At 55.2% G+C, this 12,956-nt stretch overlaps 1 protein-coding gene and 2 non-coding genes across 3 annotated transcripts in view; 2 read left to right on the forward strand and 1 right to left on the reverse strand.

The window, feature by feature from the left end:
* The window catches only part of LOC135889509 (zinc finger protein 436-like), a 91,894-nt gene that overhangs the window by 23,052 nt on the left and 55,886 nt on the right, over positions 1-12,956 (reverse strand). The window contains exon 7 of the mRNA XM_065417377.1: positions 12,301-12,310. Coding sequence (XP_065273449.1) covers positions 12,301-12,310 — 10 coding nt within the window. The remainder of the gene's footprint in view (positions 1-12,300; positions 12,311-12,956) is intronic.
* TRNAC-GCA (transfer RNA cysteine (anticodon GCA)) lies at positions 8,848-8,920 on the forward strand. Its single transcript has one exon. It is a non-coding gene; the product is annotated as a tRNA-Cys (tRNA).
* TRNAG-UCC (transfer RNA glycine (anticodon UCC)) lies at positions 10,247-10,319 on the forward strand. Its single transcript has one exon. It is a non-coding gene; the product is annotated as a tRNA-Gly (tRNA).

The following is a 12,956-nucleotide window of genomic DNA, read 5'->3' on the forward strand; positions in this document are numbered from 1 at the left end:
GGATCAGGGCTGGGGTGAGCTGTACATCGCTCACAGGGGGGATTTTTCTCCCCAAAACCTCATCAGATTGCCCTGGGCCAAACCCTCCATCTCTGCAGCCCAGAGTTCCTCTCCTTCCCCCCCCCCCCCCCCCCCGTCGTAGCTATAAAGGATCCCCGGTCACTGTAACATGCAGACAGCCCGTGGGCAGGTCTCTGGGCTAACACACAGACTGACCCTCTCCTGCCCAGCAGCCTCTTGCACCCTTAAGGGCATCATGTCACCCACGTGTCTGACCCTGCCCTCCCCCTGGGCTCCAGTGGGGATGGGTCCCCGGCTGAGGCTGGCAGGCCGGGCCCTGCATTCACTTCTCACTCAGGGCACTGTGATCCCAGGCAAACCTGAGGGGCAGCGGGCCCTGGGCACCTACCAGCAGCTCCTCGCTTTGCTGCTGCTCCTCGGCTTTGGCTGCTTCTCTCTCTTTTCTCAGAGGGGCCAGACGCTCTCGTGGGGGCTCCTGGAAGAAGCAGGGGAGGGGGTTACACGCTGCTGCAAACGGCCTCACAACTGCTAGATTTCAAGGCCCATTCTGCCCTGCAGATGCCCGAGTGCACTTTGACTTTTTTTCCCCAGGCCTAGTTCAACCTTAGCCAGGAAGCTCTGAGGGGCTGGTGAAACGGGGACCAGGTTTCCCAGGGAAAACACAGGACCCCTTGGAGAAGTGACGGGGGTGCAGCCCAACCCCCCCAGCTCCCAATGTCCCCTGTGCCCACCCACCTCCCAAGCAACCAACTTCCAGCATTGCCCCCAACTTCCCCCTCTCCAACCGTCCTCTGGCCCCACCCACAGCCCTTACCATTAACATCAGTGCCGGATCCGAACATGGACCCCCGCAGCCAAATAGCCCCAATCCCCAGCTCTGCCCCCCTCACAGACACCCCCCAAACTGCCAGCTCTGCCCCCCAACACTGACACCCCCAAACTGCCAGCTCTGCCCCCCAACACTGACACCCCCAAACTCCCAGCTCCAAACAACCCACGACCCCCAGCCCGGCTCTGATACCCCCATCCCCTTGCTCTGGGGCCCAGCCTGGGCTCCGAGCTATGCAGCCGAGCCGCGCTCCGGGCCCAGCCGCTCCCGGGCTCCGTCGCCCCGGCCCCGCAGCAGGGGCCGCTCTGATCCGCCCCGCCCGGGACACTCGCCCCCCCCAGCCCCTCTCCGGCCGCGGGGAGCTCGGGGACCCACCCGGGCAGGGGGCGAACCAGGCAGCCGGGCCCGGCCCTCCCGGCAGGAGCGTGTCCGCCCTACGCGTGTCTCTGCCCCCTGCCCGCTCCGGGCTGCCCCCGGACCCACCGCGCTGCCCCGCGGGCTGCAGGGCTGGAGCAGCCTCCGCGCTGCGCTCCCGGCCCCGGCCATGGCCCTGCTGCAAAGCTCCGGGAGTGCGCGGGGCCGCGACAGGAAGGGGCGGGCCCGGCCCGGCCCCTCGCGGGGTGTTTGTGACACGCGGGGACTCGAGCTCTGCCGGGGACACCCACCTCGCTCCCCCTGCTCCGTGCGGGGGGTGTAATTCCTGCCCCCGCTCCTCTGAGCCGGGGGGCGGGGCTAAGAGCCAGCGAACCAAACTATAACCCCTGTGTATGATGGAAACCACGTCCGGGGGGGACGCGCCGGGGGACTCGCCGGGGGCGGCGGGCTGGGCTGCGGGGGGACACTCCGGGGGAGGCGGGGGCAGCAGGCGGGGCTGGGGGAGAGACCGGGCTCCGAACTTTGGTGGAGCCGGGGACCCCCTGCTCTCATATTGGTGGAGAACGGGCACCATAGGCCCATACAACTCGCCTTCCCTGCCCAGCACCCCTAGTTCCAGCACCTATGCTCTGGGCTTGGCAGCTCAGAGCCCCTGGAGCACCTCTGGGCTTCTGCGTTAGTCAGGAATGTACAAACGTTGCACCTCTTTCGTACAAATTAAGGCCTGTGCCCATTCGCTCCCGCAGCTGGATCAGGCCCGGCACGTGCCCCCAGGGCCCAGCCGCCTGGCTCAGTCTGCGCAGGGCTGCGGGACTCGCAGGGAGTGGGAGGGGCAGCCCCTGCCCAGTGAGCGCTGCCAGGGTGTTGTGGGCACAGGATGGGCTGGGACTGGCAGGTGGGATGGGAAGCAGGGAGAACAAAAATGAGTCAGATGCTGCCCAACTCCTGGGCTCTGTGAATACAAGGGGCTGCTGCCTCAGTGGGCTGGGCTCTGACTGGGAGCTGGGCTGGGTAGCTGCTGCTCCCCCCATGGAGTCTGTGCAGGGGGGAGACCTTCATTAACCACTCCGTGCCATGCAAGGGGGATTTTTTCCACATGGAACTAGCCCCACTAGGGCAGTCCCAGGCTCTGCCGACACCAGCCCATGGGCAGGACCAGCATGTCCGTCCGGCTCCTAGGCGTAGGGGCAGCCGTGGGGGCCTCACGCACTGGCCCTGCCCTGAGCACCGGCTCCACAATTCCTGGCCAATGGGAGCTGCGGAGCCGGTGCGTGGGGCGGGAGCAGCGTGCGGAGCTGGCGCTTGGGGCGGGAGCAGTGTGTGGAGCCCCCAGCCACCCCTATGCCTAGGAGCTGGATGGACATGTTGGCTGCTTCCCGGGAGCTGCCTGAGGTAATCGCCCCTCACCTCTTCCTGCACCGCAACCAGTAGCGTAGCCAGCTGGGTGCAGGGGAAGCAGCCACTTCCCCCACATTTCCAAAAGCGGCTGGAGGAGCGAGGGGGGGCGCAGGCTGGCAGCCCGCAGCGCGGCTGGCAGCCATGGGGGGGCGGTGGGGGCGGCCAGAGGAGCGGGGGGGGGGCGCGACCGGAGAAGCGGGGAGCACAGCATGCGGCCCACAGCGCGGCCGGCAGCCCCGTCCGGAGGAGCGAGGGGGGGCGCAGACTGGCAGCCCGCAGCGCGGCTGGCAGCCATGGGGGGGCGGTGGGTGCGGCCAGAGGAGCGGGGGGGGGCGCGACCGGAGAAGCGGGGAGCACAGCATGCGGCCCACAGCGCGGCCGGCAGCCCCGTCCGGAGGAGCGAGGGGGGGCGCAGACTGGCAGCCCGCAGCGCGGCTGGCAGCCATGGGGGGGGCGGTGGGTGCGGCCAGAGGAGCGGGGGGGGGGCGCGACCGGAGAAGCGGGGAGCACAGCATGCGGCCCACAGCGCGGCCGGCAGCCCCGTCCGGAGGAGCGAGGGGGGGCGCAGACTGGCGGCCTGCAGCACGGCTGGAGGAGCGAGGCGGGGGCACGGGGGTGGCATGGCAGGGCTGGAGGAGCCATGGGGGGGAGAGGGGCGGTGCGGCCGGAGGAGGAGCCGGGGGGGGGGCATGGAGCAGCCGGAGAAGGAGCCAAGGGGAGCGTGGCCAGAGGAGGAGCCAAGGGGGGCGCCTTTTTTATGTTTGCTCCCCCTCCTCTTAGAAGCTGGCTATGCCACTGACCGCAACTCCCAGCTCTGAGCCCTCTTCCACACCCTGAACCCCTCATCCCCAGCCCCCTCCTCCGCCCCAAACTCCTCATCCCCTGCCCCACCCTGACCCCCCCCAGCCGGAGCCCTCACCACCTCCCACACCCTGAACCCCTCATTTCTGGCCCCGCCCAGAGCCCACAGCCGGTGCCCTCACCCCCTCCTGCACCCCATCTTCCTGCCCCAGCCTAGTGAAAATGAGCGACGGAGGGAGGGGGATGGAGTGAGTGGGGGTGGGGCCTCAGGGAAGGGCGGGGCAACGGTGTTCGGTTTTGTGCTATTAGAAAATTGGCAATCCTAGACTTTCTCCAGCTGCAACTAGCCCCCTGGGGCAGCCCCAGGCTCTGCCCACTCCAGCCCCTGGGCCAGAGACTCCAGGCAAACGAGAGGGACCTAGGGAAATGCTGGGGAGGGGCAGGAAATGACTCTCTGCACCGGGGGCCCTGGGGGCTCAGATCTGCAGCCCTTGGGAACCTGCTCCCTGGTTGTTAAAAGCGATTGGAGCTAGCTAACTATAGTGCAGTCACTGCTCAAAGCCCCTGCCAGGGTCTGCTCCAGGGGCACAACTGGGGAGGGGTGTCGGGGGGGTCGAGAGCAGGTGTCCCCTGGGTGTGTCTGGGGTGATGAAGTCAGGAAGGGAGGGATGAAAAATGAGCCAGAAAAGGAGGGAGGGAAAGACAGTGTGAAGGAAGTGGCTGTGGGGGCAGGGGGGGAACAGGAGATACCAGGGGGTGATGAAATTCTCTCTGGTTTGCCGCTTCCCTGTCAAATCCCCGATCAAATTCTCCCCAGTTCTTCCCTTTACTGCATAACTCTCACATAGGGATGTAAAATGCCCCTAGATTCCCCCTTTCTCTCACGTTACTGGCCCTTTCCCCATTCTCCTCCTCACACATTACCCCATTTCCCTCTGATTTTCAAGTCTCAATTAAAAATCTCACACTGGGGATATTTTCCCACCCACTTTATCTGTGGGAAATTGTCCTTGATTAGGTGGGAAATCGTTGCCTGGAGTCAGCCCCTAACTGGGCAGGAGGTTAGTGGGTGCAGCTTGGGGGAACTCTGAGACACGGCTGCCTCTGGGGTGGGAGTTGGGGCCATGTCAGTCCCGGGATATTGGAGAGACAAGGGGGGTGAGGGAATATCTTTTATTGGACCAAATTTTCTCTCTCCCCAACAGAAGTTGGTCCAATAAAAGCTATTACCTCACTCACCTTGTATCGACAGTGGGTGGCTGCCTCTGCATGGGAATGAGGTGTTCATTCCCTGCCACCAACAGGGCCTGGGACAGGCACAGGCAGGGCTTAATTTGTAATGAAAGAGGTGCCGGGGCTCACGCAATTTTTTTTTTTTTACTTTCATAACTGACGCACCAAGCCCAGAGCGGCCGTAGCTCTGAGCTGCCAGGCCCAGAGGGGCTCCGAGAAGCTCAGCCCTAGCAAGTCCTGGATACAGGAGGGGACGAGAGAAGCAAGTGTACAATCCTTTCAAACTTTCCCACTTTTCCCTCTAGTTGTTTCATATGGATATAAAATCCCACAGCTCTTGCTTTTCACTCTCTCTCTCATTATCAAATAGTCTTGACCCATTTTCTCACAAATTTTTCAAAGATTGATATAAAATACCCTCAAATTTTGCCCCTTTTTCTCCTGAGTTATCGATTACTATTTTAATATACCCTGAGATTTTTGCTGTCTCTAGTTATAAAATACAACTCTACCCCGATATAACGCTGTCCTCGGGAGCCAAAAAATCTTACCGCGTTATAGGTGAAACCGCGTTATATCTAACTTGCTTTGATCCTCCGGAGTGCGCAGCCCCGCCCTCCTGGAGCACTGCTTTACCGCGTTATATCCGAATTCGTGTTATATCGGGTCGCGTTATATCGGGGTAGAGGTGTATTAACATAAAAACTCCTCCCATTTTGCTCTTTTCTTCAAATTCTGGAATATGGAGAGAACATCCTTGCAAACTGTGTCCCTTGTCTGTCTCTTTATTAAATATTGAGAAACATTATTGACTATTGGTATAAAATCTCTCCCACTTTCTCCATTTTCCTCTCTAACTTGCAAAAATTGATCCAACGTTCTTCAGATTTCCACCCTTCTCTCTTTAATGACTGAACTTTGGTATCAAGTCTCAGAGTTTGCCTTTTCTGTGTAATGATAAAATGTCAATTACAAATCCTTTCAGCTCAAGGGCTATTCCCTATGTCTTTTAATTACAGCAACTTCTCTTTTTTGGGGGGTAACCGGTTGCCCGGAGTCAGTCTCCATAGTGGAGGTTACAGGGAGTTAAATTCCCAAATGATCAACTTTCCCCTGTTGGTGGGGACTCATTCCTTCCCCCCTTTATCACCATTAAAATGTTTGCTGAAAAAAGAGACTTGCCCCATATTTAATAGACATCAAAGCCAGAGCCCTCCCCCTCTTTGGGGCATCAGTGGCTTCCTGCTGCTAACAAGATAGCTGGCTGAACAATTTTCTTTTCCCCATGGGACAGGGGAGGAGGGGCTCACTCCCCTCAGTGCTCAATGTCTAAGGAGGTCTGAGAATCACCATACTACTGTATTAACCCCTCACATTCCCATCCCCGATTTCACCAGGAGTCAAACACCGCATGACAGACGCTTTCCAGGAGGGGTTGCGTCATCCAGTGCTGAGACGTAGCCACCTCTGGGGTGGGTCCATGGTGGCCGCTATTTGCCAGTGACAGGGCATGGAAATTGGCCCCTCCATCCCTTTCATTCTGTTAAAGAAGCATCCCCCAGAGCTCCCTCTGCCTGTGTGAATACCCCGGCAGGGGGTGCTGATAACTTCCTATCCATTTATTAAATACAGAAACAAACACACCACCGATTTTCCTTCTCTTCCCCCTCTCAAAACTACAGGAAGTGTGCAGATGTAACCCACACACCTTCTGGGTGTGGTGGTCTGTCCCATCTAGTGGCACCAAGACCACTTAGAGAGAGCAATTAATGAGTCTGCTCTACCCTTACCTAACAGGCAGTTGGTTTTTAGCTTATGCTGTAGAGGCTCATGCACTAAGCTTGAGAAGGTCCCTGGTTCGATCCTGCCCACCAACAGTCTGTCAGCATTACACAGACACCTTTGGCTGTCTGGGATCAGTGGTGCACAATGACAGAGCAGCCTTCTGCTAATTGAAGTCATGTTTATTTTGCTGTAGGAAAAAAAGGGTAAGAGAAAAATGATTTTAAAATTGCACACCGCCTTCACGCATGCCTGTCTTACCTAAAGGCCCATCCGCTGACAGTCAGCTAGGCAGGCAGAACTTCTTCAGACACCCCAGTGGGGTCCCCGTGTTTCCGTATCTTTCCCCCAAACAATTACCTGAACAGCCAGCTCCCTCTCTAGAGGGAGTCCCTTTTTAAACTGCCCAGTTCTTTTGCCCAGGCCGTGGCCCGGCTCATCAAACTGGATGCTGTAAGGAGGCTGGAGCGAGGCGGAAGAATATGTGAAGCTCAGAGTTTGGGTATTGTCTCCTTTCAGCCCTTTAATGTTTATCAAGTGGTGGCTCCTCCTGAGCCAGTCTTCTTCCTTTTCTTATTTTCCATACAGCCCCCTATTAAACTAAACCAAATCAATCATACCGTCACCACCCCAACGGCCCAGACAACATGCAGCATTCATCAGTATTGCAGAGCAGCCGCAACTCCATCTCAGGGGGTCTGGAGAAACGGGACTAAGTGGAGGTGGGGGGTGGGGTCAGTGGGACATAGGAGAGGGGAGTTGGGGGGGGGGGAATCAGGATTGGTGGAGGAATCCCACCCAGTTAACACACGGTCCTTGCTGAGGCCCTGCTGGTTTGGAGCCGGCACTCCGTTGGTATTACATTCCACTTTCACTTGATTCTACAGACTTTCCCCAAATACTATTATTTTCACTCCTCTTTTCTCTCTGTGACTCAGTGCCTGCGCCCAGCCCTACCACACACAAGCACCTCTCCCCCACCCACTGTGACCCAATTCAAACCCATTTCTCCCAAGGACGTCTTTAACTTGAACACACTGCTCAACCATCTTGAGAACTAGGCGAAAGGAGGCCATCTCGGTGCATAACAAGTCTGGAATCTGATTCCTCCCCGGGGAGCACATCCTTCATCTATCCTTCTTGAACAGCCCCCTTCCTTGGATTACCCTTTGCTGGGATCAGGAGAGGGGAAAAGCAGTTTCTGAGGATTCATTTACTACCATATTTTGTGTTTAGTCCTAGATTTCAAAGGCAGACGAGATCGCTATGAACAGCTGGTCTGAGCTGCTGCATAAGAGAATCCTGAAAAATTTACCCAGGGAGTCCTACATCCACCCCAACATCTTATGGTTGAACTAGGATGGTTCATTCAGAAAGACGTCACGTTGGGATGAAATTACTTGAAATGATACTGGGAAAACTGGCCCTTATTTAAAGTTTAAATTCAGTCACTTCTACCTCTCAATTTAAGGGGACTGTTGGCCCCTTACTAAAACTTAGTGGGGTATTTGGTTCACCCTCTCCCAGCACCAAAAGAAAGGGGAAGAGTTGATGGGAAACCAGGACCCTGAGACTGACAGTCCCCAGGGGCAATGGGGAGAGGTCAATGCCCCAGGTCAGCCTGATTGACAGGGCGGGCAGGCTAATGAGGGAGTCAGGCGGTCAGGGGGGTCCCATCCTCCACGTGAGCTGGAGCTTCCTGGGCCGGAGTAGGGCTGAGCGAAGGAGAGAGCAGGAGCCCGAGCTGAGCTGGGGAGCAGGGCTAGAGGAGCAGCCCAGGGAGCTACGCTGGAGGCAGAGCAGCAGCAGGGCTGGAGCAGGAGCTGGGCCTAGAGCAGTCTGGAGCCGAGTGCAGTGAGCAGCTGGGGAGAATGAGGGGGACCCTGGGCCGAGGGCCCAGCGCAGGCAGATGACTCCAGCCAAAGGCCTTGCAGGCCAGGCTTGGGGAGGGATCATAATCCTGACATGGGGGCTGATGCTGGGAAGAAGGGTCCTGCCACCTAGAGCCAGAGCAAGTGTCCGACCCGTGGCATCCCTGCAGCACGGCCAGGGCCTGGGCAGGGGCCGGGACATGTGAGGAACAGACTGTGAACTGCCCTTGCAGTCCAGAGACGCTGGTTGTGGTGTCCCTGTGCCATGGAGCGGGGTAACAGGTTTTCCTGTAACCTTTCCCATTTTGTCCTTATTTTTTAAATTGATTGCTGGTTAATACATTATGTTTGCTTGAACTGTATGTAATGATCAGGGGGTCAGGGTAGTGCAAGGTGTGGTGTTTACATGCACCTATAATGTTTAATAAAACCCCATTTTTAAAACCATCCATATCTGAGAATGTAACAGGAACTCTTTGAAATAGGGCATGTCCTTTATAATCCTCAAGATACTAGATCCAGTAAAACATTGGTACTGGGAGTATAGCTCAGTGGTAGAGTATTTGCCTGCAGATCAAGAGGTTCCCTGGTTCAAATCCAGGTGCTCCCTAAGTGCCTGCAGCTTTTAATGAACATATATTTCCATCTCCAGTATGTTTAGGAGTTCCACTGAATGCGGCTGTGAAATGAATTTAAACATTCCTGTTTTCATGGATTAAACAAAGGTATAATATGATGCATACTTGCAGGTCCTTTTTCTCCAGGGGCTGTGCTGTGCAGAAAAACAAGAACCACATCCAGCTGGGGCTCAGGAGTCTGATGAGCAAAGGCACCTTGGTGCAGGACGAGGTCACCAGCACCTTCACCCCTTCACATTCAGCCAGCAGCAGCTGGGCCCCCAGGACAAGGCATGAGAAGAATCCAGTGGCTCTGAGCAGGAAAATAGCCACCAAGAAGCTGGTCAGAGCTGCCAGGATCCCCAGAAAGGCCACCATGCCCAGGGCCAGGAATAGCCCTAAGAAAGTGGTGGCTGCAGCAGGGACCAAAACGGCACATATAACGTTGCCGGACATATTTTCCAGGACAATAATGATCAGCAAATTATGAGCTTTTAAATGATATCTTACAAGGCATAGTTTGCACAAACTTTGACATTGTCAAAAGGATGAATAGACTGTCACACACACTCCCTGGTGTCACCGCAGGCCCAGTAACTGCCCCTGTCCCAACTACCAGTGATAACTCCCTTCCAGCCCAGCATGCAGGGGAGCAGTTAGACGGCTGGAGTGGAGGCAAGAACCTTCTCCTTTGGCCCTCCCAGATGGTAGTAGGGGATCTGTCCCATCTGGGTCCAGAGTCACCACTGCTGCAGGGAGAGGCACAGACTTGGGGTAGGGCAGTGAGGCAGAGCCCTGGGCAGGGGCTGGTCATATCTCAGTTGCCCCAGCAGTCCTGCTCTGTCTGTGACAATCCCAGCCCCACAGCAGCTGCCACAGTGCAGGGAGTCCATGGCGGCTGCAGCCCATTCCTATAGCTGCCCCTGCCTGGTTCAGGAGGAGGAGCCTGGCTCTGAGCGGGGGACAGGGACTAGTCCCCTGGCTCTGAGCCAGTGTCCAGCCCCTCCCATCACTGTCGGGTGTGTCTGTACTATGGAGTTATGCCAACATAGCTACAGTGCCACAGCTATACAGGCTCTGTCGTGTAGACATGATCCTAGTATTTTTCAGGGACCTCTGTCACAGCCTGCCGCCTATGCTGTGGGTGATGCGGCTCCACTCCAGCCTGCAGCCCCTTTTCCATCTTTCAGCCACCCTGGGTCAGGGAACCTGTCTGTGCTCAGAGCTGACAGGCTGCCTCCTGCCCATCCATCCTGCTGTGTGGCAATGAGTCATTTTAGTTGCACAAGTAGAACCTAGGAGCTCTACTCTCAGCAAAAGCCATTGGTGGTATAGTGGTGAGTATAGCTGCCTTCCAAGCAGTTGACCCGGGTTCAATTCCCGGCCAATGCAGTGATGTGTTTTTTCCTTGTTTGGAATTAGTTTAATTTCAGTCACATTGTGCTCTAATCACATTGTCAACACAAGTGTCAGAGGATTTATGTCCCAAATCCCAGCAGGTCATTAAACACAGGGGGCCTGCAGGGGGCAGGACTATACAGTGATCTGTAGGAATCACCATTGTGTAATATGAGAAAGTCAGAAACGGTGGAAACATGCATCTGTATCTCCTTGTCTTCAGTGTGTAGGTAAATGTCACGTCAGGGTCCCCGGTGTGGTTAGATGTTCGGCTGTGTGTGCGTGTGTGTGTTCTCCCTGTATGCTGCCCCAGCTCTGCGCAGACAGCTGGCACAGCAGACCTCGAGTTCACCCAATGACATCAAGGTACGAAGGCTCCAGGCCATATTTATTGTTGACAAAGCACGGTACTAGTATCCCGCAGACCCTACCGGACCACTAAGACATGTATGCCCGTAACAATGGACCAGCTCAGTGGGACTTTCCATTCCTCCATAGGGTAGACAAAGACACTCTTTATACCCCAATGCAAACAAGTTAGTACAGCCCCTCTGATATAGTTACTGTCCCCTGACGTGGCTAGTTATCACCCATCACCTTGTACATGTTGGGTCGATCAAAACATCTCTGTTACGTACTATCATCCTGACCTTATCTTTGAGGAGGGGTCAGTGTGGTCCTGTTATCGTTGGGGAAGGTTTTTGTACCGTCCTTGATATCGGGATGTTCTGGTACCACTTCATATCGGGACGTGTTTGCGTGAGTACTCTGTGCCTAGCACTTCTTAGGAATCTGAATTTCTGCAATATCAGCCCTGTTCTTGCCAGATTCTGTGAGTAGGGCCTGCCTCTTGCTCATAGCTTGTCTTTGCTTTATATCAGTAAAGCTTTGACTACTACTTTAGCCCAGGCCTCAGGCCTCATACCAGGCCTCTGATACAAGGGCGTATGTCTCGGGCTCTCTTCCTACTACACAGTGTTATAATTCCAGCTGTATGAGGTGTTTGTACTATGCACCCGCAGGATGGGGACAATCTAGAATAATAAAGTTTTGGCTCAGTTTTTGCCACTGCCGATTCTTTTTATGCTACAATAATAATCACATAAACAACAATTAAGCACCAACGTGGACACAAGAACACATGGATATAAACTGGCCATCAACAAGTTTAGCCTTGAAATTAGACAAAGTTTTCTAACCATCAGAAGCGTGAAATTCTGGAACAGCCTCCCAAGTGGAGCAGTGGGGGCAAAATACCAAACTGGCTTCAAGGCTGAGCTGGATGAGTTTATGGCGGGGATGGTGTGATGGGACTTGCCTACAATGGCATGTAGCCAATCTGCGACAGCTAACAGCAAATATCCCCAATGGCCCTGGATGGGACACTGGATGGGGAGGGCTCTGATTTACTACAGAGAATTCTTTCCCAGGTGTCTGGCTGCTGGGTCTTGCCCACAGGCTCAGGGTCTAACTGATCGCCATATTTGGAGTCGGGAAGGAATTTTTCCCTGGGTCAGATTGGCAGAGATCCTGGATTTTTTCGCCTTCCTCTGGAGCATGGGTCACTTGCAAGTTTAAACTAGTGCAAATGGTGGATTCTCTGTAACATGAAGTCTTTAAACCATGATTTGAGGGCTTCGGGAACTCAGCCAGAGATTAGGGGTCTATTACAGGAGTGGGTGGGTGAGGTTAGGGTTAGGGTTTTGACAATTCCCCTCACCCTTGGCCCTTCCTCTCCTTACTGATGGGGAGTGAATTGAGACTGTCTCAGGAGTTCGGAATGATTTATTGCCCTGATTAGGAACTTCAGCTAAAAGGCAGTCCTCACTGGGAGCGGGATTTGACCTGAGTAGGAAGCCCTGGTGGATTTCGAGTTCAATGCATCAGCCATCACAGCTAGAAGCAAATGGAAACCCCAACCCCAGAGAAACAGGAAAAGAATCACAATGCCCGCACTTGAAATGGTCTGAAATACAGAATTCAAACTGCAAACCTGGCTCCCAAAGCAGAGAGTGAATGTCAGGGTTTGTTCTCATTCCTTACTTGTGTACAATAGCACAGAGAGCACGTTTAAAAGTCTCCCCCCTACAGGGTGGGAAAGGGAAAGGATGCTCGGGCTGGAGTTTGATTAGAATGAGGATCACTGGATCACAGAACTGTGCACTGCCCTTTGCTATAGAATCCCAGGATCCAGAGTAAGACAAACGTTTACTGCAGTCAACAATGGCTCCCCTGGGGTAGTAGCAGTATTGGACAGCTGGAAATGTCAGACAGAAGCAGCTAGGGCATTGGTGGGTCAGGAGCAGGCATCTTCCCTGCAGCATGGGAGGCCGGGCTTTGTTCTCTGGCCAACAGAGGGCTGCATTTTATTGCCTAGAATGTCAGATCCAAACTGTGTGGTGGGGAGATCAATGTGTGGGGGTGGGGTGAGGATGGGGGGTTCTTTGGTTTTGATTTGTTTCTTTCTCACACTGTAAATGTCCTTGATCATCTTGGTGGATAAAATGTTTGTAGAAGGCCAAATGAAAATAAGAAAAGCTAAAAATCTGCCTGGGAGTGAGGGGGTCTCTGAGTGTCAGGGCAGGGATGGAGATTTTCATGGAGGGGGAGTGTTAAGGGATAGAGGAGAGT

This window comes from Emys orbicularis, chromosome 15, assembly GCF_028017835.1.
Source record: "Emys orbicularis isolate rEmyOrb1 chromosome 15, rEmyOrb1.hap1, whole genome shotgun sequence".
NCBI lineage: Eukaryota > Metazoa > Chordata > Testudines > Emydidae > Emys > Emys orbicularis.